The sequence below is a fragment of the Durio zibethinus genome, chromosome 20 (assembly GCF_047325235.1).
Source record: "Durio zibethinus cultivar Kanyao isolate XHJ-2024 chromosome 20, ASM4732523v1, whole genome shotgun sequence".
Taxonomy (NCBI): Eukaryota; Viridiplantae; Streptophyta; class Magnoliopsida; order Malvales; family Malvaceae; genus Durio; species Durio zibethinus.
The window spans coordinates 3,054,671-3,081,139 of NC_143181.1; the positions used below are offsets into that span (position 1 = coordinate 3,054,671).

A 26,469-nucleotide genomic window follows, 5' to 3' on the forward strand; every position below is an offset into this window, starting at 1 on the left:
TTGCAGAGTTAAATATGATGACTGATAATAATGGTGTTGCAGATGCGATGTGACAGATGATACACTTTTGTTTTAGTTATTTTGATAGCATAGCTTGTTAGCTTATCCGACATGTTGGGCTTTCCCATTTTTTTTCCCCAAATCTTCTCTCATCAATACATCCTTACTAACTGATATGTCGGTAATTTTTAAATATAAACAAAAGGAAAAAAAATTACTCATTGAATGTAATTATATGAATATATCATATCCTTTTAAAGAACAACAGACCATAAAACGGGGAAAATGATTGACAAGAAGCAAAGGAATGTGCATATACACATGCATCTAATATATACGAGAGGAAGAATGGCAAGGGATATGCGGAACAAATCGATGTAGGAGCAGATTCTAATCACTCCAATTATCCTGATCTTTAATATGCCCTTCATCCTGCATTTTCAGTGTCAACTAATTAAGCTACTGTTCATGGACAGCTTGATAAACAAATGAGATGCAGTCAAAGTAAACCAAAAAACAGATCTTCAACTTAGAATAAGTACCATATCATCTGTAATCAGTTTGCATGGAGACCAAACAAGAATTTGCCGATCACTGCCGCCTGTGTATAGTTCCTACAATAGTGAACAAATCAGTCAAAAGATACAGTAATTTATTTGCAAGACAGATGGAAAAAACATGTATATCCAAAATAGCATTTTTGGGGAATGAAAGCCATTACATATTTGCGTTTCTGACCTACCAAAATCTAATCAATAGGTGGGGATGTCATATCTCACAAATGTCTTGTCCATAATTTATAATTAAGCAGCCTTCCGAAAAAATGTAGAGGAGTTAGGTCATACCTGATCCTGTGAACTAAACCAACAACAATTCACAGATTCATAATGGCCACGAAATGTATGGGACATTTTACCAGACCAAACATCAAATGCCTAAAAAATTCAAGAAACGTTTAAGATGTAAATGTTGCCATAACAATATAATCATGAAAATGACCTATACTCACATAAAATCAAAGACAATGATGAGATAGAAAGAATATTTTACTTTCACGACTGTCATGCATGGGACAAAAACATGAGCTGAATCTTGAGATATGGCTAACTGGATTGCCTTGCTTGTTTGTAGGCGTGCCTTTTCGAAGTTTACAAGGGTATTGTAACCAGATTCAAGATCCCACAACTTTATTCTTGAATCAGAACCTGAAATCGAAAGAAAAAGAGATTGAAAGAGAGAGAAGGATCATTACTGTGTAATTTGAAAAGATGATTACCTAAGTATACTGTATGAGAAATAAAAAACTCTCACAAAAAATTAAGAAAATATCAGCCAAGGCTTTCACATATAGTTTGCTAGGTAATCACAGTGGACTATATAAAACCTTTAACAGTCAAAGTGATCTAACTAAGCCTTGAACCAGTTAATATTGCACTAGATACTAATTTCCTTCCAGCAAGTGTGCATCATAGAGAGTATTATTCACTATTGTATTCAATTTTCTGCCAGTGCATGTATGTAGTCACTTAAATGACACCTTGTAACAATTTAGAAGCTACCACAGATTCCCCAATAACGCATATTGAACACCATCAACTACTATGAACCAGCTATAGCAAGAACTAACTGCTGAGGAAATGGTCAAAACTCAACCTGCACTTAGAAGGTACATGCCATCTTCGGTTACTTTCAAACCAGTAACAGCACCATAATGAGCAGTGGCACGATCCTGAATGGACAGCATCCCAGGGTGTAGTCTTTGCCTTGCAGAACCTTTAGCTGGCATTCGACCAATGGTTGACTGCTTTATGCCATGCCCGTTGGTATATTTCTTTTGTGGCGCTCGTGATTTTACCAACGAGCTCTGGCCAGTTGACAGTGGCTTTGAGACTGAAACCTGAGAGGGTACCCAAGAAAAAAAGACAAATTCATGAGATAAGAGAAAGAGTTTTACATTATATAATAAACATCAAGCTACTAAATCTAATTATTGTCATGAAGAGCTATTTAAGAAAAAAAGTTAGTGGATCAAGAGAAAGAGCAGGTAGGACAAAAAAAACCACAAAACTAGATTTAGTATTTGTTGAGGTTGGTGGTTTCTATGTTTGGTACCCGGACAATGGTTATACAGCATTGTCAAAATTTTCTTAAACTTATCTATTCTGTTATAAGCATTCACAGAGAACAAAGAAACATAAAATGATTATCCCTTGATACACAAATCAGGGAGGACTTACAGCATAATAGTACAGGAAAAGGTTTACTAGAATTGTTATTGTTCCTTAGTATCAAATGCAGAAGGATGGGATTAAAAAGATCGGTTCTCTATATTAGGAAAAAAGGAAGACTACTTCCACAACTATCTGCAAAAAATTCTAAATATTAACAGCAAAAAGAAATTTATGATTTTGAAACCAGTTTGCAATATTAGGAGCAATAATAAAGGGGTAAGTGAGGGTAGTGCAACAAACCCAAGCTTATAACAAGCATACCTTATTTGCAGCTGAATGATCCAAGACAGGTGGACGTCTTCCAAGCTGAGACTGGGACTGATCCAAAACAAGAAAACATCCAGCACGTCTAATGTCCCAAAAACGAATTGCACCGTCACACCCACCTGTTATCAAGACCCACTCACTGGAAGTAGACCATTCCACTGTCATCACGCCATCTGCCACAGCAAAAATCAAACAAGACTTATCATTTCAAGTTAACAGTTTCCCCTACAAAATAACTCATTTTCCATGAGTAAAAGGTGAATAGAAGAGAATCAAAATGGTAGAACCGCAAGCTTTATCAGGTCATGGTCCAATAATGGAATGATCAAATCATGAAATCCATTTACCAGTCAAGGAAAGAACACATTATCTACCCTAAATTAATTTCCAAAAAGTGATCTTTTGAAATGTAAGCATACCCCTTACCCCACCTAAATATTAAAAGAAGAAAAAGAAAACACACTAAAATCTGTTGTCCATGGCAGCCAACTGCAGTTAGAAAGAAGAATTCATACTTTTAGGTGGCAGAGACCAAAATAAAAGTTAAAGAGTAAAAGAAGAGATCTCTGGCTGCAGGGCTGGTCCAAAATCAGGATAGGCTGCTACACACGCATAACATCATAGTCCTGCAGCCAAAGAACCTATACGTTAGACAACTTCTTGTCTAACTCCAGCTAAGACAAGAATATATTGATTGCAATGGACCTGAAAGACAAGACTATGATTGGAGAAGTTTTCCTTTTATTTCAACAATTCACTGTAATTCCAGGTATATTATAAGCCATGTAAGCCAGATGTCACATGCAGCATATCCAGAGAACCCATAAAAAATGTAACCTTAATTTCATAAAAATTTGTACAGAATGTAATGTATGAGTACAAGTTCCACACGAAAAACTTTTAACAATCAATTATTGCCAATCAATTAGGAGCAAAAAAAGGAAATGGAATAATTCCCTCAAACTTTCAGCATACCACGGTGGCCAGACAAAGTATGAGCAAATGCCCCCGAAGCAATATCACAAAGGCGAACTTGCACGTCTTCAGTTCCAGCAGCAATTAACATATGAGATGTTGCCAATGTAGACATAGCAGTCCTATAAACCTTTCCGGGCATTTTAAAGTTCATCACCACCTACAACATACCATAACAATCGAACCAGATTAAAAATAAAAAATAAAGAAAAAAACGAATTCATTCTCACAATCCAAACATAACAAAGCAAGCAACACACCTTAGTCGTATTCGTGTCCCAAACTTTGATATTATGATCATAAGAACCCGTTATGAATAGTCCCGTGTCAACAGGATACCAAATGGCCGATGAAATGGCATATTTATGTCCCTTTTCGTGTTGCTTATCGACCGAAACTATAGATTTATGTTTGGCAATTAAACCATTTCCTTCATAATTAGTTGCCCTTTGAATATCATAAATAGCAGCTGATGCATCAGATGCACCCGACAACAAATATCTTCCCTCAGTCAAATCCACCTAATTTACATGATAACCCAAACGTGGCCTTAAGTTTCAATTAAAAAAGAAATAGATTTTGATAATCTTAAAGAAAGCTTGTAATTGTAAGAATTGTAGAGTTAAAAGAGAGTACCTGAAGGGAGTTGATGGAGCCTCTGTGAGAAGAAACGATGTCTTTGTAATTGGTTAGTTGGAGATTGGAAATCCGATTGAATTTGATCCGACTTGAAAAGGACTTCGGGCGGATTTTACCCGCTTCTCTATCTCTAATTTCCTTCCACATTTTCCTAGCATCTCTTCAAAAATTTTTCTCTCTGTTTCTTCCCTTTTTGTTTTCCCGTCACAGCCTTTCTCAGTTTCAACTTGAACGTTGATATTAAATATGAAAAAAAGACAAACCCCAAAGTAGACAAATTCGTTCTTTGGCAGTTACCTTCCCTTCCTTGGAGTTTCTGACTTGTCTGAATCAGTCCCTTCCCTTGCTTTCCAAAGCTTCGTCTAGTATTATAGGATAAAATAAATGGAAAGGGGGCAGTCCACATTCTTCAGTGGATGGGCCTGTTGGGTGTTATGGGACCATGGGTAATGGGTTTTGGGTTCCACTTGAAGACCTATGAAGTTGGACCATCAACCATGGGACTATGAGCCCAAAAAACTATGTTCATGGCGTGGATTGAATTAGGTCATTAGCTGTCGGATGAGGAAGGTCAGTACTTTAATCTCTGCTGTGACTTGGTTGGTATTAAAGCTTAAGATTACCTTTGCCAACAGTACTACTGAAAATGTCAAGCCAATGGATTCGTCCCAATGTCCCCTTCAATTAGTTCTTTAAAAATCAAGTGTCATGGAGTCAACCGAGAGGTTGGAGGGCTACAATTAAGTCACCAGCAAATGAAGTTTCTATATGTTCTAGGTACATATATTCATTAAAATTCTAGCAACCTATTTAAGTATATCTGGTGGGAAAATAGAAAAATATTTGGGAAGTGGTGGGGGAGGAGAGGGGCCGGGGCCGGGGTCGGGGGAGACTGGGAATCCTTTCCTACAAAAGCTGTAAAAAAAAGGAAACGGGGAATGAAGTCTGAGCTCAGCATGTGAGAGATTATTTTTTTGATACATATAAACATATGCCTATATATATAAAACGACAATAAAAGATGCAAGACACCAGCCCTTGCATGCTTTGCTTTGCTTTCCTTTTCTTTCCTCTGATTCTCAACAGTACTGTACTATAGAATCCGATGACATGAGAAAGAAAAGGTCCTGTATATCACGTGATGTCTTTTTCTCCTGTACAATTAGTGATACTCGATCCCTTTGGCCTTTCTGCATGACCTGTCGCCTTTCCATTCCCCAACTTTATAACTTCAATACGGTTTGGTTCATCATCCCACCATGCATGCATGTCTTGGACCCTTTTGCCTTTCGGCTTCTTCCCTAAAAGAAACACGGCAAATTATGACAATAAGCCATAAGGACACTGATTGCTTTTGTATTACAGTAGCATAAGTTTGTGAAATTTCACTACTGATAATACCTTCCATGCTTATACCAGTGAAAGTGAAATTAACAGCAATTCATCAAAAAATTACTACTCTTTAAGCTTAATTTGTTCAGATGCATAGGTAGAAACCAGATTTTTTACATAAATTGTGAAGATATTGGGGAAAATAAGAATTAATCATGCTTTTAATTATGTTCATTTGCTTAAAGATTCAATGGAAGTGGAACTACACCTAATTTGATATAATTTTTCTTTGGAAATCAACTATTGCTGAGATATCTATAGCTTGTAAATCAAAACAGAAGCGATTATTAATGGGAGAATATAAGAGTCAAGAGAGATAATATGGTATCTTACACAATCATTAGTCTTAGACCATTTTCCTTAGATGAAGAGTTAACTTTCGCCACCCAGTGAAGAATGAAGATGAGCTTCTGGTTCTTGGGTTTTGCTTAAAATTCAAGTTCTGATCATTATCACCACTGCCTCCTGAATCCTGATAGGCTACCTTGAAACCCCATTTTCCTCTTTTTGAAATTACTTCTTGAACCACTAACCTCCATATGTTTAATAGTTATTATGACAAAAGTTTAGGTGATAATCACATTCAAACTATCCATCAAATTTTCAAAGAGGCATGAGAGCAATTATTTGAGATCACTTACTTTGAAATTGATGAGAAACAGGTTCTTCCTGTTCGATTAAGTTTGAATATATATCAATGGGAATTCATTGACTTTGAGGAGACATTGGAGGGTGATCAAATAAGTGAAATTCTGGTAGCTTTTCTCTCAATGCTAAAGCCTAAAGGATTAAAAAAGTTAAAGGGACCAGAAAGCAGACATAAATCCGCTAATTATGTTGCTTGATATTTGGATCTTTCGGTTGTAGTTCGATTCTTCTTGAGCACTGTGCACGTGTGACCGTCACTAGAACTAGGAGTAAAAAAGTAGGGAGTTAGGATTACAAAAATAGCTTGAGGAAGGAAAATCAGTCAATAAAGCTTCTGTTTAATGATGTTACCATGATGTGCTGTTCTCTTTTTTTTTTTATGATTAAAACTTTGTCAAAGCTGTATCTTTGTCCATTGGGAAACATAAAATAATTCACTGAAAAAGGAAGAAGAAAAAACTGATATTCAATTCAAATGTTAATCTTAAGCAATATTCAATTAAACAATGAACTTGATTTTTGTTCCTATCTGTACTGCCCTTTGTAAAATAGAAGTATGTAGCTTTGGATTCACTTTATCTTTTACTCTTTCTTTTTTTTTTTTTTTTTTCAAATTATGAGTTATAACCATCTCTTAAACATGACAACTTCTAGACAAAGACCCATTGCATGATGCAATTATGGGGAAATTAATTCTGTTGGAGTTTCCTCAAATTGTGATGGGAATTTTAAATGGGAAATGCCAGTTGGAACCATAAATTGATTATAGGAAGGAAGCCCAACTCTGCCAAGTTCTCATCAGTTCCCTTCTGCCATTGTCAAACTTTGCTGTTGCATTTATTTGAATTCAAAGTTGATTTTGCTTTTCCAACTTCTGGGCCCCTAATTTAAAATGCATAAAATGTACCTTTCCTTTTATATTGTTTTTTGGTCTGAATTCTTTCATTCCTCTTACTCTTTCCAACTTCTCTATCATTGTTGATCATACATTATACACCTTAGTTTTTATAAATTTTTTCCATTTTCAGCCTTCTCTACCTAATGTACTTCTTTAATACTTCGAACAAAAATTCATCATATGTTAGTTATATGCATGGGAAGTGAAAAAACCAATTTGGGTAGCTTTTATCTCCTACACATTGTTATCTTTCTAGGCAATTTTCTAGCTTAGATAATTATCTTTTCATCAGAAATTTTATCTTTGCTTTTGGTTATTTTAATCCAATTATGAGGATTAGGCCATTAATTTTTATCAACTAGTAGTTTATTACTTTTTCTTTTGAAGGGATTTAATAATATGGAGCTCCCTTTAGCATGAAAAAATTCTTAATAAAAAACAAGTTCACTTGGAAAATTTTTTTTTTCTGTCTTTTCTCTAGTAGGCATTATTTTTTACTGAGGGATAAAAAGATTTTAAACTTTACTTAATACATGCATTCCCTGGATTGATTTCAACAAGTTCATGTATGTCAGATCTAATCAATTATAAAAAATCATATTTTCATACACGAAATAAAAAAAAAAATCATCCGCTTTGCGTAAAAAATTCCATTAATTCTCTACTACTTGTCATCAGAGCTATAAGATGCGGCAAAAGCCTATGAAGTTGGATTTTAGGAAAAATAATGGCAGAGACTAGTAGACTAGTACTGTAACTTTGTTCCAAGCTAGCAGTAGTATAAATTTCGGATAGAAATTGGGGGAAATTTGAAATACAAAACAACTTTTTTTTATTCACATCGAGTTGTATCAATCCAACCAATAATGGTTTGGACCAAGAGTCTCTCTCTTCTCCCTAAATTTTTGCAACAAATGTAGGGAAATAGGGCAGCCCGGAGGGCAGTTTTGGGGTGCAAAACCGTGCAATGGTGGCGTCTCTAAATCAGAGAGAGAAAGGATTGATATAAAATTCCCAAAACTTGAAAAAAAAAAAACAAAAAATATGACATGGAAAGAATCTATGTGTATATCTGTTGAGACCCCCGGCTCTGCAAACCAACTTTGCCTTGCCCCCGTACTTCCACTTCACACATGCAAAAGAAAAAACTATTTTATATTAATTAAATTAAGCAAAACAACAAATGCCCATGTCTCAATCAGATCTCTAAAACCATTTCATTGTTTATTTTTCAAGTATTTGGTTTCAGTTGTCACCAACTATTTTTTCGTTTTTGAAGAGAAAGTGGTGAAACGAAATGAAACAAACCCGGAAAACAGAGAAACAGGAATTTTTTTCTGAGAAGTAGCTTTCATGGTGTGAACGACTTCTGCCAGGGTCACGGTTTTTTTTTCCTGGGTTTTGGGTAAGTCCAAAGCTCTGCTCTTTTCGTTTGTCTCGCCCTTTTCATTTCTTGTGAACTTTGTTCTTGTTCTCTTTAAATTCGCCTTGCCTTCTTGTTATTGTTGTTTTCTATAACTTACTCTTTGTCCCCCCAAAGATTTTGCCTTTTTATTTTTTTTCTTTTGAGCTCTGAGAGATTGTTGCTATAATCGGTACTTGGTTGTTGATTTCCATTTCTTTTGTTTTTTTAAATATCCGTAACTGTTTTATTATTGATTTCCATAACGGTTTAACTTGCAATTCCATTATTTTTTTTTTGCTTACAAAAACAATAAAATTGTGATGTTTCAAATTCTTTTTTTTTTTTTTGACAACCAAATTGTAGGCTATTGTTTCTTTGGAGAAGATGTTGTGTGCTTGCTCAGGTGAACAATTCAAGTTTGAAGATGCTCCGCAGTCGCCGGATTCATTGGCAACCAGAGATTTCTCAGCCAGTGGACTCTCATCTCGGACCGGAGACTGGGAACCAAAAGTTGAGGATGCTCAAGTGGAAGAAGTTGAATCCACTCTCAAAGAAGCTCTCTCCTTAAACTATGAGGTGGGTTAATTCTTTTTGCCAAACCAATCTATTCATTTATTGATCATTTGAAAGCTCATTAGTTTTGTTTTTTTGAATGAGTTTGCAGGAAGCAAGGGCATTGTTGGGGAGGCTAGAGTATCAAAGAGGGAACTTTGATGCTGCGCTTCAGGTTTTTCAGGGTATTGACATTAAAGGTTTGACGCCAAGGATGACTAGGGCTATTGTTGAGAGAACCCGGCAACGAAAACCACGATCCAAAGGTGACATTATCCCTCCTAGTGTGATGTCGTTGCATTCAGTGAGCTTACTTCTGGAAGCAATTCTATTGAAAGCAAAATCGTTGGAGGAACTTGGGCATTTCAGAGGTATTTTAGTTTTCTCCCTGCAGGAACTTATTAATAGGTTTGCTTCACAATTGACAAGAAATTATTCTGTAGTTTTTCTTAATTTAGTTTTAGAGGTAACTGATCTTATAAATCTCTGATTCCTATATGAAGAAACTTTTTAATTTAGTTTGATTGTAACGACGAGACTTTAATTAATGGATGGTTCAAATTGATTGAAAATTCAAGTTTTATTATTGATGATCCGGGATTTTATAAATGACATTGCACTTGTTGGATCATTTAGATTTACTATAAATTCTGTTATTAGAGTGTAAGGTTTGAATGGTTCTGTTGTTTTTTTTTCATTTATCAGAGGCTGCAAAGGAGTGCATAATAATTTTGGATGTAGTTGAGTCAGCATTACCTAGTGGAATGCATGAGGGAATTGCCGAAGGTTGCAAGTTACAGGAGATGTTTCACAAAGCAATAGAGTTGCTCCCTAATCTGTGGACAAAGGCAGGCTTTCTCAGTGAAGCTATAACTGCATATCGCCGGGCTTTAGTCAAGCCATGGAATTTGGATCCCCTGAGGTTAGCAAGTGTACAGAAAGACTTAGCTGCTACATTACTTTATGGTGGTGTTGAAACAAGCCTCCCTTCTAACTTACAGGTTTGGGGCTCAACTACCCCTAATGGTAATATAGAGGAAGCAATTCTTCTCCTCCTAGTACTTATGCAAAAAGTAGCCTATGGAGAAATAAAGTGGGATGCAGATATTATGGATTATCTGACTTTTGCTCTCTCAGTTAGTGGGCAGTTTGAATTATTAGCTGGTCATGTGGAGCTGGCCCTTCCGGGTATATATGAAAGAGCTGAGAGGTGGTACCTTCTTGCTCTTTGTTATGCTGCTGCTGATCAGAATGATGTAGCATTGAACTTACTGAAGAAGGTCTCTGGCCAGTCAGAAGCAAAGCACAAACCTCATATCCCTGCTTTACTGTTTGGTGCAAAGTTATCTTCTCAAGATCCAAAGCATGCTCAATATGGAATAACTTTCGCTCGTAATGTGATTGATTTGGCAGATCAAGTGAATGAACATTTCAAGGGTCAAGCCCATAAGTTCCTTGGTGTTTGCTATGGGAATGCTGCTAGAATTTCCATATCAGATTCTGAAAGAGCTCTCTTTCAGAAAGAATCTTTGACCTCTCTTAATTCTGCTGCTCTCAACATGAAGGAAGATCCTGAAGTGATGTTTAACCTCAGTTTGGAAAATGCAGTTCAGAGGAATTTGGATTTGGCCTTTGACAATGCAATGTCATACTCTAACATGGTGACTGAAAGCTCAAAAAGAGGTTGGAGGCTATTAGCACTAATACTTTCTGCAGACCAGCGGCTCAAAGATGCTGAAACCATACTTGAGTTGGCTTTGGATGAAGCTGGTACGTTGGATCATTTAGAACTTCTTAGATTAAAAGCTGTGCTTCAGATTGCTCAGGAACGGCCCAAGCAAGCAATTGAAACCTACCGAATTTTGCTATCTCTGATTCAAGCCCAAAGAGAACCGCAGTCTAATAACTCTGAGAATGCAAAGAGTTCTGATTCAGAGGTATGAGTTCTTTGGCCTTAAACAGCAGCATGGACCTACATCTCATGTATTTGCAGATTATTCTTGTAATTAACTTAAAATACATGCTAATTTTACAATCTTTTGTCCATGAGATAAGTTCATTGCTTTCTCTTTTTCAGTGAGAGAAAAAAGAGAAACCCTACGTTTGGGGTAAAAGAAAAGCAAAATGGTTTTCACCCTGTTCATATCTTATGTCTTTTGCAGAATATAGCGGAAAGAAATATGGAAATGGCCGCCTGGCAGGATCTAGCAAGTATTTATACAAAACTTGGTTCGTGGCTTGATGCAGAAATTTGTTTAAACAAAGCCAAGTCAGTTGAATTTTATTCACCCAAAAGTTGGCATACAACAGGTACGAATTCCATCAATCCATGAATGCTTGTTATAAAGCCAACAATGCACTTCCATTTTAATTTCCAAGTTGTCTTTGCAGGATTGTTATTTGAAGCCCAATCACTTTATAAGGAGGCCCTGGTATCCTTCTCGGTGTCACTGTCAATAGAACCAGATTATGTGCCCAGTATTGTTTCAACTGCGGCAGTGCTTATACAACTTGGCGGTCAATCACTCCCAATTGCAAGAAGCTTTCTAATGAATGCTCTTCGGTTAGATCCTACAAATCATGATGCATGGATGAACCTTGGATTGATTGCAAAAATGGAAGGCTTATCACAACAAGCAGCAGACTATTTTCAAGCAGCTTATGAGTTGAAGATGTCAGCTCCTGTTGAAGCTTTTACATGATGGTGGAATTTGATTATTTAGCTGGTAGGCAATATCAAAGAATAAGGTTTATCTTATCCATCATCTATGATAGTCAATTTTACTGATTCTACTCACCGTTATTTAGCAACGATGTCCTATTCAAATGTACAGCAAGCTCCCTGTTCGTACCTTCGATTTTTCTGTTAATATCAAATTTTGATTGTTTTTCTACATGAAAGAAAATATCAAGTTTTCAAAGTGCAAAATAAGAAAGAAAGAAAACCCACAGATTTAAGAAAATGCTGCAAGAAATATTTACCAATTTTGTTCCCAAGCAGTTTTGGCTGAATAAGACTGAGAAAAACCTCAAACCATATTCCACTGCAACAAAATCACCAACCAACAAAAGGGTCAAATATGCATATTGGTACTCTCCAAAAAGCATGGAAATGATCCCCGGAGGAAATTACCAGAGCGCGCCAGGGCCAAGAGCAGCATGGCACGAGATTGGAGGGCAAAGGCATCATTAGAGGAAAGATCATGCCTCAATAAGATGGAGTGAAACACCCAATCCTCCCCCCTCCCCCCGTTAACAGGCAGATTTTATTTTAATAAAAAAACATAAATGTTGAAGCTACATAAGCATATTAGTTACAAAAAACTTCAAAACAGGTTGGCCTTTTTTAGAATTTGCGGATTGCTTTGCAGCCCCTTCTATCTGTGCACGTGCAGCTCTTCCAGCAGCTGATTTTTCGAACTGCTCCTGCCAGCGATTTTGATCGATGATTTAAATGTTTAAAAAGCTTCCATAAACAAACTGTTACGAAGTATCCCAATACTCCGAGGAATAGTCCAGGTTCTTTCACAACTACATCAGAGGAATAAATTAGCTGGCTCAAAAAAAGAAGGATAAAATAGGTGTTAAATAGTCTTCTTTTTTTCATTTTTTCAAATTTCCCTGTCATTAATAGTGGCTGATAAGTTGGTTTGAATCCATTTGTTGCAGTTATTTGATTTACGTTTTAAGCTATGTTGTGTTCCCCTTATTTCCTTTGAATGCAGGAATAGAGATACTGCCGCACATTTCGAAAGATAAATGCTGATTGGTCTACGAGACTGTACATCGCACCCCTCCCCCCATTCTTGTACAGGCAGTTGATGGTTTGATGCTTTAGCCATTATCATGGTGACCTAATGAACCAAACTGAATGTCGTGGACCAAAGAACTACTTCGCAAAGTTAAGACTCATTAGTTATTTTACCCCCTATGGATTTTGTTTTCGGTTTTATTCTTATTATATATATTTATTTTAAATCTATTCTTATTTTATATATTATGTCCACTAAAGTTAATTATACTAGAAGAAGGGTTTTAGGTTTTGGGCTAAACACCAAAATTATCGATGAATAATGTTGGGCCATGCTTTTTCCCTACAACAACAGCTACAAGAACAGCTTACCCAGTCTAAATCGTTTTTTATTTGTTTTATGCAATCATCCAAATTGATATTTAAATTTAAATTTTAAATCTTAATATTTTTTATTTTTTATTTTTAAATTACTGTTTTTTTTTTTTTAAATTCCCAAGAAAAATAAAGATTTTGCTGATTTAGCTAGCTTTATTCATGTTTACTCCAAATCTTAGATAAAATGTCTATTAATCTTTAATTTTATAATAAAATATCAGTAATATTTAATATGAGGTGATTACTTAAAAAATTATGATAATTTATATAAGTAGTTAGGACATCGTATTTGATAATCTTTTAATGGTCTTATGTATCAATGATTTTAGATCATCAAAAAATTAAAATAGTATAGCGAAGAGTAATTTAATTCTTATTAAAAAAATAAAATAATTTCAATAATTAAAATACTATGATGATTTTAAAAATAATAACAAATGCTATCTTGTTACTTAAACTTCTCAATTAGGTCTTAAATCTCTTCAAAATTGTTAAAATAATGCCCTTGCTAGTGATTAAACTAAAATACAACTGCTGACAAGTCAAAATAATGAGATAAACATACACCGTTAATGGAATTTTTTAATGAATGTATTATTAACTTGTAAAATATTTAAAGAGATTTAGGGTTTAAATTAAGAGGATATGGATCAAAACAAAATTATATCACATTGGTCAAATCTAACCTTATATTAAAACTAGGGAAATATACTGAAAGTTTTAAATTTTGACATTTTTTTTTCCATAGAATTCCTTCATTTTTTAAAAAATTGTTATGCATGAGAAAAAAAAAATTATATAGAACATAGTAGCAAGTCATTTCTAAGCCTTTGATAACTAGAACATTAAAAGCAAGTTACCTTAAGAGAAGTATTTGAATGAATCATTCTGTTGTTATATATCTAGATCAAGGCAAGAAACTTGAAGATGCTCTGAATGAATCCTTTACAAGATGTTTTACATTAAAATATTGAAAACCAACATTTGGAATTCCCATAATCAAGTTTCATGACTAAGAAAATGTCATAAAATGCAACCTGAATTGGAATTCAGCTTACAGACGAGAATTTACACTGTTGAACATGTCAGAGTGGATGAATTCTTCAGTCCAACACAAAAAGAAAATTCATATTTACATTTATTAACACAAAAAGAAGAAAAATCAATTAAAAAAAAACAAAAAAGATGATCAGATAATCTTCTTGATCAGCTTTTCCTATGGTGATCATGAACCGGGGATGACTTGTCTCGGACAGCTCCGGATTTGTTTTCAGTCAACTCTCTGACATAATCTTTCTTCTTCATTGATTTTCTCACCTTATTGGAACTCTCTCCTTGTATTATAGGAACTATGTACCATCCAATACTAGTAAAGAGTATTGAAACTGATCTTCCGTAAAACAGCAATAGCAACAATATAAAGACCAGAAATGCTGGTAAATAGTAAGAAGGTTGCCTCCATTTATGGAACGCCATATTCCATGAAAAGTTTTTTTTCTTCTTCTCAGTCTTTTCATTAACTGATCGTAATTCTGATAACTTCTTGATTACTTCTTTCTCTTCAATTAAGGTTTCGATTGGTCGCTTACCCTCGACTTCTGAATCAGCATTCGTTACAGGCTGAGGAGCTTTGGCATCAACAAATTTCTCTTTCTTTTCTTCTTTCTTGTCCTTGAGCTTTACCACGATTGGGACACAATCTGTCGAGTTCTTGTACATAAAACGAACGAATGATATATCTTGTGAACCTGTTTGTGAGTAAATCTTTTGTCTCTTCTCTTCAAGTTCAGCTAAGAGAGCAGAAAACTTCTCAAGGCCATTATTCGAATAAGGGTTCTTGTAATCCTTGCTATGGCTCTTACAAAAGCTGTTTCTTCTTGATTTTCTTGGTGTAGAATTACGGCTGCTCAAAAGCTTGTGATCATCTTCTTCTTGGTGATTGAAAGCACCACAGATAAAAGGCTGAAACATCTGAAAGTGAGTTATGGAGAAAAATGTTTTCAGGACTTTGGATTTGGTTTGTTTTGATTGAAACAGAGAAACGGAGACCCACAGTACTTAACAAAGAGTCTTCTGACAAATAAAAAACAACTTTGTCAAATTTAATGATTTGAAAAAAAAACCAAGAAACTCCTCCAAGTAATAGAAGTTTCCTCTTGGAGACCATGAATGTGAAGAAAAAGTTTACAGTTATGAATTATTGATAAAAGTCAAAGTTTTAAAATACTTTTTCTCGGAGATGAGGGCTTGAGACTGTATTGGATTAATCTTGAACTTATCGTCAAAAGAATGATGCAATGATAATGGCATTATTGTATAATATAAAATCCATATGTAATTATTAAGTAAAAGCTTTCTGGATGAAATACCCAAGCAGTAGGTTGACAGTTGAAAGGCTACGTGAATTAGTTGGCTAGGTTGAAAATTTGGACAGGGAAAACATCCACCACCACCTGGGCAAAACAAATGAAATGAAAAGAAAAGACAGGACAAGAATCGTGTGCTCACCGGTTTATTGCATGAGAAAACCAGCTCTCAAAATTCCGTCTAATTGAAGTTTCTTAAATTTTCTTTATATCCTCTGGATCTTCAATCTTAATAAACTTGAGATTAACAAGTCCAAATTCATAAAAATATACATAAACTTGAACAAAAATGGGAAGGCGTAGGCAACTAGGATCCCGTTGTCTCACCAAAAAGCACTATCAGTCTTTATCATCAAAATTTTCATCATCCTTCATGTACTTCTCTTGCACTGCTGCAGCTGTGAACTGATTCGTTAAGAGAAACTTAGAAAAAACCATCAATAAGTTGACACGTTAACAACTTCTGTAGAGTTAGAATTTATCTCAGGTCCAAAAACTTCAAGGTATTAATTTCATAGTAAATGTTAGGTAGATTCTTGCATGGTACATGAATTAGAGCATACATATACTAAGATAAAAGGATATCTGTAATAATCCCAATCAACTTGTCGTACTGCAATCTTGCTGAATTCAACTGCACTGGCATCTATACCAGCAAATATGTATCCATTGCTCTTGTCAATAAGCTTCACAAGATTACCAACACTCTCTTTATCCTAAAAGGAGAAACCGCTTAACAACACACCTATATAAAACTATAAAATGAAGTGAAGAAGAATGATACAACTCGAGAAAGCTACAGTTACTGGCATGCCTGAATATCCAAGGTTGTGAAATTGACAAGACTAAAGTCTTCGATTACTTCACAGAGCTCCTTTGTAAGTTTTCTGAAAGAAGAATTCAGATGATTGAGGAGAGCTCAAAAATTGGGTGGAAGCTAGGATTTAGGGCAAATATAATTACACCAACTAACCTAATTATGACAACTAAGATTTCATGACAAGCAATTATGGTTACATCTCATAGTAGCATATCAATGTCAGCCCTTGAAAAATCCAAACTTTTATGCAATATTATCTCCCCAATGCTATACATATTAGCATCCAAATGTAAAATTGAGGATACGTAAATGAATCCTAGTCCTGATCAATACATGAATGGATAGAAGTTTAAACTCATAACCAAAACCTCTTAACATGTAAAATCATCAAACATAGAAAACTTAATGTCTTATGCATAGTGAAGAATGCAAAAATAACGTCTGCCATAACAAACCTATACTTAGCAGAGCGGGGATCCTGGTCAAGATGGTGCTGTAAATATGATAAATCTTGCACATCTGTGTAGAAATCCAGATTGAAAGCTAACAAACATCCAGGTAAGATGATTAACCATGAATACTAGCACTTTCAGGCTTGTAATATAATTGATACTTCATACTCACCCAGCTTTCCATAGCTCTCAATTAGGTCGATCTTAGACAAGACATTGATGTGTGGCAGCTCCAAGTGCAACATGGTAGATAATGAGAGAAGCAAAGCACTAACATACTTCCCAGGGTCACTGCATAGGTGGGCATCAACTAAATGTACAGCAGTCAACTGCATTAATAAATAACTCACTCACTTTTCTCCAATCATAACATCAGGATAACAAGCTGAAATGACCTTTAGAGTTAGCAGCCCATGAAGATAAAAAACAAACCATACCCTAAGGTTCAACTTTTTAATAAGCTTCATGACAACATTCTTGGTATTTGAGTGAAGGAAAAATAGTTCAACCTGGCCGGGAAAATCAAAAAGAAGATAGTGATCTGCAAATTATAAAAATCGTTAGAAATTTAACTTTAATAAGTACAATAGCCTACAAATCCATGCAAAATAACAGGGTGCAGTGAAGAAATAAAAAGATACATCAACCAATAACTTCATTATACCTACTTTCACTAGATTTCAAATAGTTTCTTTCCCCAAACAAGACATCAATTATCTAGTTACACAAAGATAAAAATGCACATGATAGTCCAATATAGAAACTCTAATAGTTAAGCATTGATATGTGTTAGTGTTTGGTTCCTTTCTACTGTTGGTTTCTAGAGAAAGTAAAAACCACAAACACAGAAATGCAAAAAATTTGACTGTTCAATCATGCTTGAGGCTCCCCATCAAAGACAAGCTCAAATCCTCCGGCATGCATCAACACCCATCTGCAAATCCCCTTGAGAAAGCTGTACGGTTTTTATAACTAGATGCATGCTATTATTGATCAAACAAAATCAACATAAGAGCATAAACTTTTGAGAAGAAGAAAAGAAAGAAGGATACCAACCTTTCAAAAGAGGTTCCAGTTTTGACTGCAACCAATCAACATTCTTCTCTAAATAATCCATACAATAGACAAGACCTGGTTGCACACAAAAAATATATACATTAGATACCACCGGACAACCAAACCAGAAGTAGAACCATAATGAGCATAAACACAACTCATGCACTTCAAACTCATACTGTATCTCACAACAAACCAGTAAATACAGCATAGTGCATAGTCACTTAGATCTTTAAGAAAATATTAACACAATCAGCATCTAAGGTTATGATCCACAGAATTTCTTCAGGCTGTTCAACAGAGAATCTATAAAAGGCAGGACAAATATTAATACATCAATCCCTTCTGTGGATGCCACATGCCTTGATTTACTCATTTTATGATTTATCTGATCCAAATCCCGAATCATTTAAATACAGTAATAGACAAAAAGAAAGCAGTGCCAGTAACAAAGAAAAAAAGGGTGCACCTCCATTAGGCCCCAAAGAATGTTCTGTCATCACATCACTTAGTTTTATGAGATCCTCAATGTTGACAGCACACTCATAACTATATTCATGTCAAGGAAAGTTCATATTAATCAAACTTTCAGGACAAGGAAAACAACATTACAAATAACTTCCAATGAGAAGGATACGGTAATGAATCATTGGCTGGATCCAAATTGATTACAGCAACCTTTCTGCATGAATAAAGGCATGGGAACAGTCAACTTCTGCAACATCTAATAATCTATCTAAGATGTGAGCATGAGCAAATGAAGAAACTAGAAGCGAGAACTAGAAACAACCTTCCAATAAATTTGAGGAACTGAGACATGCCATTGCAGTAAGTAGTCTTTCCTGACCCAGGTGGGCCAATCACAACTTGCCCAAACACCATCCGATTTCTCTCTATAAATATTTATATTTGTATTGAAAAAAATTCCAAGTCAAGGGTACCTTCAAGAAGAGGTAGCTAATTTCAGCAATGCAAACCAGGAAACTGCAAAACCCCAGTGTGTATTTGGAACCATACAAAATAAACAGAATTATTGTTCTTAAAGTGAATGTGTATTGAAAAAATTTTGTAGCAAACACTTTTGCAAAAGGCTAAACTTTTCCAAACGGTAAATCTTTCCAATATATTATATACCCAAATTGGAATCGAATGGAAAAAGCATAAACAATCTGATTATGCCAAATTTGTTTACTCGAACTAAACATGCTCTAAAAAAAAAAAAAATTTCCAAACGGTAAATCTTTCCAATATATTATATACCCAAATTGGAATCGAATGGAAAAAGCATAAACAATCTGATTATGCCAAATTTGTTTACTCGAACTAAACATCCTCTAAAAAAAAAAAAAATTTACCTGGTCTAGATGGTTGTTGAAGCTTTTTTCACTTTAGTCCAGATAAAGAGAGTTTCCAAGTTGAAAGTTGGTGCTTCTGTTTGCGACAAGTTACAGTTGAGGGTTTTGGGTTTAACTGTTTAACATAGATAGACACGATGAACTAGCGTAGACAACGTTGCACAGTGATAGCCAATCGGGGCAATAAAAAATTGATCCAATTGAACATGGGGCGCTCCGAGAATCGAACTCGGGACCTCTCGCACCCAAAGCGAGAATCATACCACTAGACCAAGCGCCCACTTGGATTTATAGTGGGAAAAATGATTCTAATATCATTGCATTTTCCAGATCAGTCAATCATTTAACGTTCTGCCATTGCAACGAGGCAAAAAATTTGCAGCAATTGGCCCCTGGGTTCACGGTGAAAGATCAGGCTTCTGACCCAATTGAAAAATAATAATTCTGAGGTGGTCCAACCGGTGGTTTGGGACAACTGCGTTCACGGTAGGGCGTATAATTACAAGCTGTAACGCTAAGCGCCTAACCGGCACGTTCACATAAAACTTTGGAGATTTCTTTTTGGTCTTTTGGTTCAAGGGGGAATGAACTTGCCAATTGCTATTATGAATATGTGGGCTGAAGTTTCTGGGAATTCTTTTAGCCCAAACTACTGTATTATTGGGCTACAGTTTAGCTCTGCCCATGAGCTTAAATTAGGCCAGATGTTAGTTCCGAGTGGGCCACAGGGGAATGAGGGAAAGCTGTAAAAACATTGATTGACTGTTCCTTTTTTGGTTTGATTTTCATTCGTTTCAGTCTCACGTGCCATCCTTACATTTATTTGTCATGTTGTTACATGCAACACTAGTTTGGGTGCAAAATGCCTTTGTGCCTGTAGCTGCTGATAATGCGGTCAACTTTCCTCTGTTTGAGAAGTTCTTGAAACAATCTCAATGCTTACAAATGAAGAAAAAAGATGAAAATATCAATCACTTAAATATATTTTCAAGATTAAATAAAAAAATTATTTTATATATTAATAGTGAAACTTTTTTAACTTAATAAACGAGGATGGTGGCACATTTTTTTTAATTAGTTTTTTTTTTTTTTACATGTACACTAAGATATCACTTTTTTTTTATGATTATTATGGTAATATAATTATCTAGATAATTTTATTATCAAAACCTTATTATTAAATTGAACTTATTGTTCATGATTTAAAATTATTTTTTTGGTTACAATCATTAATTTTTAAAAATTACAAAATACTGTTTTTGATATTACTAAAAATTAAAACATTATTTTGTTTAAAAATATAAAAATAATCATGCATATCATAATAATTATACAAATAAATAATTTTAATATTATTCAAAGATAATATTTATATAATATTATTAATATTTTATTCATTTTTATATTAAAATATAATTAAATTATTAAATTAATAAATATATTTATTGATAGATAAATTAAATTTTTTAATATAAATTATGTAAAAATTATTTGAATTAAAAAATAAATCTAATCTATTAAATCATAATAAAAGAAAATAAAAAATTAAATTATATGTAACATATTAAAAAAACATATACATTATATTTGAATTTATTACAATGAATATTAGTTTAAAAATATAAACAATTATTATTTTAAGAGAAAACAAGTTTTTAATTCACGTATTAAATGAATAATATTGAATATTATTAATTTTATATATCATTTCATCTTAGTGATATGAAATCACTGTATGTAGAATTACAAAGTGATTTTCAAACACAATGATGTAATTATTATGACTTATAAAGTGGTCACCTCATAACAAATACCACTTAAAGAATATATATTATAATCTTAACTCTTCTTGTGAAGTGAAAAAAATTTATTATAAATGTATTTGTAGACATTTCAATTTGTCTAAGGGTCTATTAAGATAATTCTGTTAATAAAAAATGAAAAAACAAAAAATAGGTGATTGAGTTTGATTAAAGGTAGGTGTTTGAATTTGAGCTGAATTTAGGGGGTTGAAATTGAAATTCAAAGGAAATTGAGATTTTTTTTTAAATTGGAGTTCTCAGATTCAGAACTTTATAAATATATGCCTATACAGATCACACAAACACACAAAAAAAATTAGGAAGAAAGGTAAAAATCAGAAAAAGCAGTCAAAAAAATTTTTCAAAAATTTTTTGGGGTTTTAAAAAAAAATTTTGAAAAAAATCTAAAATTTTTTTCAGATTCCAATGATTTTTTCTAGTCTTTGTCTCAAGTTGAGCTAAGTTGAGTCACTTTTTAAGCCATTCTAGTTTTTCTTGTTGCAGTAAAGCCGAGCTTTCTAGCCACTAAGCTGAGTCATTTTTTTGTTTGATATTTTTTTATTAATTTATTTTTATAGTATTTTTGTATGATTAAATTTAAAAAAAAAATAAAAAATGTAAAACTTAATAAAATAAAAATTTGAGAATAAATAATAATTATCTAATGGAGAAATTTTTAGAAATTTTAAATGGTAAAATTCTATAAAATTTCTATGTGAGAAATTTTATCTAAATTTGTACAAAATGGTGAAATAATTTAGTTAAAATTTCAATAACAATAATTAATATTTATTTTCAAACAAACAATAAAAAATTAAAAAAAATATTAGTAAAAACTTTGGAATTAAATATAAATTACCCAAGGATGAGATTTTTAGAAATTTCAAATGGTAAATTTTTAAGAAATCTCTAGGTGAAAAATTTTCTCTAAATTTGTTTCAAATTGTGGAATAATTTAGATAAAATTTTAATAAAAGTAATTGTATTTTTTTCTAAATTTGGTTGAAAATATTTGATAATTATCTAATAATGAGATTTTTAAAAATTTCAAATAGTAAATTCTTAAAAAAATATTTATGTGAGAAATTTATTTAAATTTATCCCAAATGATGAAAGAATTTAAATGAAATTTTAATAAGAAATAATTGTCACATTATTTTTTTTTCGAAGATAAAAAAGAAGAAGAAAAAAAATAAGAGTTTCTAAATATACTCAAATGGTGAAAAATTTAGAAATTAAAAAAAAAAAAGAGTTTCTAAATAGGTCCAAATTGTGAAAAAGTTAGAAATCTAAAAAAATAATAAATAAATAAATAAAATTTTTAAATAGATCCAAATGGTAAAAATTTTAAAAATTCAAAAGACAAAATATTTTTAATTTAACCCAAATAATGGAATAATTAGATGTATTTTCAATAAAAAAAATTAAAAAATTTTTTCGAACGATAGAGCCTCTTCAATAAAACAAATAAGATTATTGAATAATATTGAGGTGAAAAAATATTTTTTAAGAGTTTTAACAGATTTATGGAGAGTCTTAAAAATTGTTTCTAATAGTTGAACATTAAACTTAAAACAATTAGAATCAAGATTTTATAATAAATTTAAAATAAAGAGGTATCATCTTGTGGATGGGCATGTAAGGGTGTTACAACCTTCTTTACATGTAACAAAACTCTCGAACGCTATTCTGATTCGTAGATCCGAACTTATTTTTTTAGGAACCCTTAGTCAAGTTTAAAAACTCCTTAAAAAGATAAATTTTTAGGTGACCAATCACACATGTTGAAAAAGATTAGTAGCAACTTCATTTGTTAAGTCTAACTATAAATTTATAGATCTATATGTTACGATAGTATATGATAATTTTTCTTAAATATATTTGTTTTTAAGATTTTAAAATTAATTAAAAAGAAACTTTGTCTTGTCTCCTTTTTTTTTTTTTTTTCAATTTCATATCCTGTTTAATTATATCTTGTATATTCAAAGACAATTCAACTTGACCATATCCTATAAAACCAGTTTACAATTGTAAATTAGATCTGTATTACGAAAATGGAAACAATCTTAATCAGCTCTTTCACTGCCTCAACCCAAGCATTTTAATATCATAAAAAGTTTTCCGATCGGAAAGGCGTAATAAGCATTCACTGATTCACACATTGATGGAATTTGATCTTGATCGTCTTAAATTCTTAAGCTCTCCCTCCATGGAAACCGAATTCCTTCCAGGAACTCTATCCTTGGAATCTGGGCGCTTCAGCCTTCCATCGCCCGTTCGATCAGTTCCATTGAAAACCTGACCCAGCAAACCTTGCAAAGATTCAGGACTAACATAAGATTTTGCAGGCAACAAAGTTGAGTGTGTATTCAAGAATTCACTGTAAACAGGAACCACCATATTCACTGTTGCTTCTCTTATTTGTGCTCTCAAATCGGCGTCAGGAATGCTATAACCCCCTCTGTGCCTCTGTGAGATCTCATAAAAACAATTGAAAAATGCTTCCATTTTACCTCTTATAAAAGCTCCTGTTCCCCTGCCGTTGTTGTTGTTATCTTGTTCCTTCAATTCGTCCTTCTGTAACAACCTGACTAAAGGTCCCCATGCTTGCCTTTGATACATGTAAGCTGAGTCCTCGGCAACAGTCTTGTATTTCTTTTTCATGTATTGCTCTCCTAAAAGCTTCCCAAGTTCTGTATTTCTGCTTCTCATGTAAATGTACCAATAAGAGTTCATGACAAATATGTGGGGCAAAATTTTGTCTCTGTAACGTGAATGCTTCGATTGGATGTTTCTCTCAAGAGCTTCCATAATGTTAGAGATGGCATCTTTGAGTAAATTCTCTTCTGTTACAGGTTTTGATAATATGCCCGCTTTCCAGACTTGTTCTGTTCGGAAAACTTTAGCCATGGGTGCACTGTATGTTTCTGTGGTAAGGAACTTAAGGTAATTGATAGCATATCTCACAAGTTTTGGGACCGAACCATCTTGTGGTGGAGGCGAACCATCGGAAGTGCTTTCAATTTGGAGGCCGAACTCCCAAAATACTTTGCTTGAAGCATGCACGAGTAGCTTTTCGAGTTCCCTAAAACGTATGCAAATATCAGCTCCTGATTCACCTTCAAAAACCTCTGAGAATTCGACTTTCAGCTTTTCTAAGGAGTCGAACATGTCTAAGAGCTTGAACAGTTTGTGTGGTTCTTTGTTACTTCTTGCAACGCCTTCTCCAAATCGGAAAAATACTGCCATGATTTTGTCTGCAATCTTGGCAAAACACTCCAGCCATACAAGCACTTCCGGAAGTACTCCCAAAACCTGTTTACAAAGTTTCTTTTCTGATGCAAAGACTGTTTTCACTGTGAGTTCGAAATGCTGGATCCAGAGAGAAATTGCTGTCTCCAGGCTCTCCCACTCCATTCCACCAATTTCTTCCGGAGTGTATGTTCTTAAGTAATCAGGGTTTAATCGCATTAATGCTTTTGCTGCTCTTCTGTATCTCACCTGTTGAACAACCAAAAGAGTCACAGCTTGTAGGCTCCAAAAATAAAATTGTCTCCAAAGCACAGGTTCTCAAATAAAACTGTTTGTCTAGATCATACTCGCTCAATCTATCCATAATCCTAATTTGGTTCCTAGCTTGTAGCAATCTGTTTGAATCAATTTCTTTTGTTCGTTTCGTTTTTAGCCTTTTTTTGGGGGCGCACGGCTCAGATATATTTAAGACAAGAATTAGAATCAGTTCTACAGCTTCCTACTGATTGTAACAAAATCTGGAGGTCTAATTGGATATTTGGTTGGCTGTTCTTGTTACAGTAATAAAGTCTACCAGATGTGCTCTAGGTCTTCCGAGTGATACGTACCTCATCACTTGATTCACTTCTAGGAGAAACTACTGTCTTGTAGTTCTTAACTCAGGAAAATTACCAAAATTATAGAAATAACTTTGAAAGCAAGAAGCCTACCTTAACGAAGATATCAATACATATATCCAAACAATCATTGGCAGCCAGGGTTTCTGCAATTCTCCTGAGAACTTGGATCTCCATTTCCGTGCCAAGTTCAGAAACCACTATCTGATCAGCTTCTTCATCTGCTTGTTGCTCCCCTATATTTTGATGATTTATTTTCCGTAACATAATCTCGAATTCATCCTGCAGCTTCAGTAAAGCCTCATCAAACAACCCATCAAACCTCATGGCATCAACCTCAGATTCATATAGAGCTCTAAGTGTGATTAAAGTCTCCTTCAATCTTTTGGTTCGATATGGATCCGTAGCTTTAGTCCTGCTCAAGAATTCCATCACCTCTTGAAGCTTTTGAATCACAGGCTCACCATCGCGACTGATTAAGTTAATAGCTGAATTAAGCTGATCAACGCAGTTGACATATTTGAGCAGCTTTTTAAGCCTCTTTCTCGAGTTTTTCTCAATAGATAGTTTGTTGGAGAGTTCAATAAGCTTGTCCTGAAGGGATTCAGAGAGCTTGAAACTTTGAAGGAGAGCAAGAGCCTGAGAGACAGCTCTATTTATTCTAGTCTCGAGAGCCTTTGCAGCCATAGCCAAGGACTGCAAAGGTGCTACTTTTTTTGCAGCTGTTGAAAGACTTTCATCTATAAAATCAAACTTCCTTTCCATCTCTTCCAGGCTTTTTTCCATCTTAACCGATGATTGTAGGAGTGTTTTCATATCCAAGCACGCCAATTCTAGCTTGACAAGCGTTGAATCCTCTTCGTTGGCTACCATTGATCTTGTCCTTCACGAACTATCAGGCTAGCACAATGAAGAGACAAGGAGAGCAGAGATCAAATTGCAAGATTGAATATGCGTGCAGGCTTACCTAAACTCTAATAAACTAATGACAAGAACAAAGTTGTGCATAGCAAAACAGGACGAGAAAAAGGATAAATCACGAAGACTCCATCTCGATACATACCAAGAACAAATGGCAAATGTGCAAGAGAAAAACTACGACTGTTCGGCCGGTGTGCTTGGAATCAGTGCAGGCTCCAAAATCAAGAGCACTATTTTTCAAACTATCGAAGCACGTTTGTCCTCTTTCTTTTTCTTTGTTTTTTTTTTGGTTTTCATTAAAGCGGATAACGGGCTTAAGCCCAATATATCAATGAACTCAATTCAACAAAGAGAGTGGGCCAATTCCCCCACCCATAAGCAGATACTTGCGAAGATAATGCATAGTGGTAATTCGTGTTAGTTGAAAAAGTGGTAATCAATTGCTATGTTCAAATCCTGAAGTAGTGCTTTCCATCTATTTGTCTCCAAAACACTTGACTTCATTCATAAACAGTCAAGTTTATAATTAAACGTGGAATTGTAGTGATTTTAAATGTTCATTGTATTCTTCGACATATCACATATATTTCCCTACAGGTCAAGAAGCGACATACAGCTCTTCTCAAGGTTTGACTCTCTTTACGTTCTTTCATTTGTCCATTATCTTTTTAGTGACAAACAAAACAATTTCT

General features: G+C 34.1%; 5 protein-coding genes and 1 non-coding gene across 12 annotated transcripts; 1 reads left to right on the forward strand and 5 right to left on the reverse strand.

Annotated features, from left to right (window-relative positions):
• Positions 1 to 195: 195 nt before the first annotated feature.
• LOC111315464 (WD repeat-containing protein ATCSA-1-like) lies at positions 196 to 4,460 on the reverse strand. 5 transcript variants are annotated; one of them, XR_016330772.1, is made up of 9 exons: positions 4,110 to 4,457; positions 3,734 to 3,994; positions 3,474 to 3,633; positions 2,493 to 2,671; positions 1,654 to 1,897; positions 1,051 to 1,205; positions 743 to 858; positions 543 to 614; positions 196 to 432 (listed from the first exon to the last, which is right to left on the reverse strand). XR_016330772.1 is itself a non-coding variant. In XM_022917184.2 (9 exons), exons 1-9 carry the CDS (start codon positions 4,257 to 4,259, stop codon positions 391 to 393), a joined length of 1,353 nt encoding a protein of 450 aa, XP_022772919.2. In that variant the 5' UTR covers positions 4,260 to 4,460; the 3' UTR covers positions 196 to 390. The 5 variants fall into 5 exon arrangements, 2 of the variants coding, with proteins under 2 accessions (XP_022772919.2, XP_022772918.1); XM_022917184.2 differs by having other exon boundaries at positions 846 to 935; positions 4,110 to 4,460; XM_022917183.2 differs by having other exon boundaries at positions 846 to 858.
• A 3,634-nt stretch (positions 4,461 to 8,094) lies between these two features.
• LOC111314892 (protein NPGR1-like) lies at positions 8,095 to 11,897 on the forward strand. Of its 2 annotated transcripts, none has more exons than XM_022916507.2 (6): positions 8,095 to 8,455; positions 8,819 to 9,031; positions 9,120 to 9,378; positions 9,713 to 10,944; positions 11,170 to 11,317; positions 11,399 to 11,897. In XM_022916507.2, the coding sequence occupies exons 2-6, from the start codon at positions 8,840 to 8,842 to the stop codon at positions 11,707 to 11,709; spliced, it is 2,142 nt and encodes a 713-aa protein (XP_022772242.1). In that variant the 5' UTR covers positions 8,095 to 8,455; positions 8,819 to 8,839; the 3' UTR covers positions 11,710 to 11,897. The 2 variants fall into 2 exon arrangements, with proteins under 2 accessions (XP_022772242.1, XP_022772243.1); XM_022916508.2 differs by lacking the exon at positions 8,095 to 8,455 and adding an exon at positions 8,506 to 8,645.
• Positions 11,898 to 14,157: 2,260 nt separating this feature from the next.
• Positions 14,158 to 15,785, reverse strand: LOC149513047 (uncharacterized). Of its 2 annotated transcripts, none has more exons than XM_089749593.1 (2): positions 15,645 to 15,785; positions 14,158 to 15,107 (listed from the first exon to the last, which is right to left on the reverse strand). In XM_089749593.1, the coding sequence occupies exon 2, from the start codon at positions 15,105 to 15,107 to the stop codon at positions 14,343 to 14,345; it is 765 nt and encodes a 254-aa protein (XP_089605719.1). In that variant the 5' UTR covers positions 15,645 to 15,785; the 3' UTR covers positions 14,158 to 14,342. The 2 variants fall into 2 exon arrangements, with proteins under 2 accessions (XP_089605719.1, XP_089605718.1); XM_089749592.1 differs by having other exon boundaries at positions 15,506 to 15,645.
• Positions 15,624 to 19,440, reverse strand: LOC111315465 (GPN-loop GTPase QQT1). The gene is made up of 11 exons (XM_089749591.1): positions 19,186 to 19,440; positions 18,621 to 18,814; positions 18,468 to 18,512; positions 18,300 to 18,379; positions 17,831 to 17,905; positions 17,212 to 17,315; positions 16,947 to 17,103; positions 16,778 to 16,865; positions 16,317 to 16,389; positions 16,087 to 16,218; positions 15,624 to 15,901 (listed from the first exon to the last, which is right to left on the reverse strand). The coding sequence occupies exons 2-11, from the start codon at positions 18,710 to 18,712 to the stop codon at positions 15,842 to 15,844; spliced, it is 906 nt and encodes a 301-aa protein (XP_089605717.1). The 5' UTR covers positions 18,713 to 18,814; positions 19,186 to 19,440; the 3' UTR covers positions 15,624 to 15,841.
• On the reverse strand, positions 19,394 to 19,465 carry TRNAP-UGG (transfer RNA proline (anticodon UGG)). Its single transcript has one exon. It is a non-coding gene; the product is annotated as a tRNA-Pro (tRNA).
• A 3,306-nt stretch (positions 19,466 to 22,771) lies between these two features.
• LOC111314893 (exocyst complex component EXO70I-like) lies at positions 22,772 to 26,201 on the reverse strand. The gene is made up of 2 exons (XM_022916510.2): positions 24,950 to 26,201; positions 22,772 to 24,488 (listed from the first exon to the last, which is right to left on the reverse strand). The coding sequence occupies exons 1-2, from the start codon at positions 25,727 to 25,729 to the stop codon at positions 23,142 to 23,144; spliced, it is 2,127 nt and encodes a 708-aa protein (XP_022772245.2). The 5' UTR covers positions 25,730 to 26,201; the 3' UTR covers positions 22,772 to 23,141.
• Positions 26,202 to 26,469: the final 268 nt, after the last annotated feature.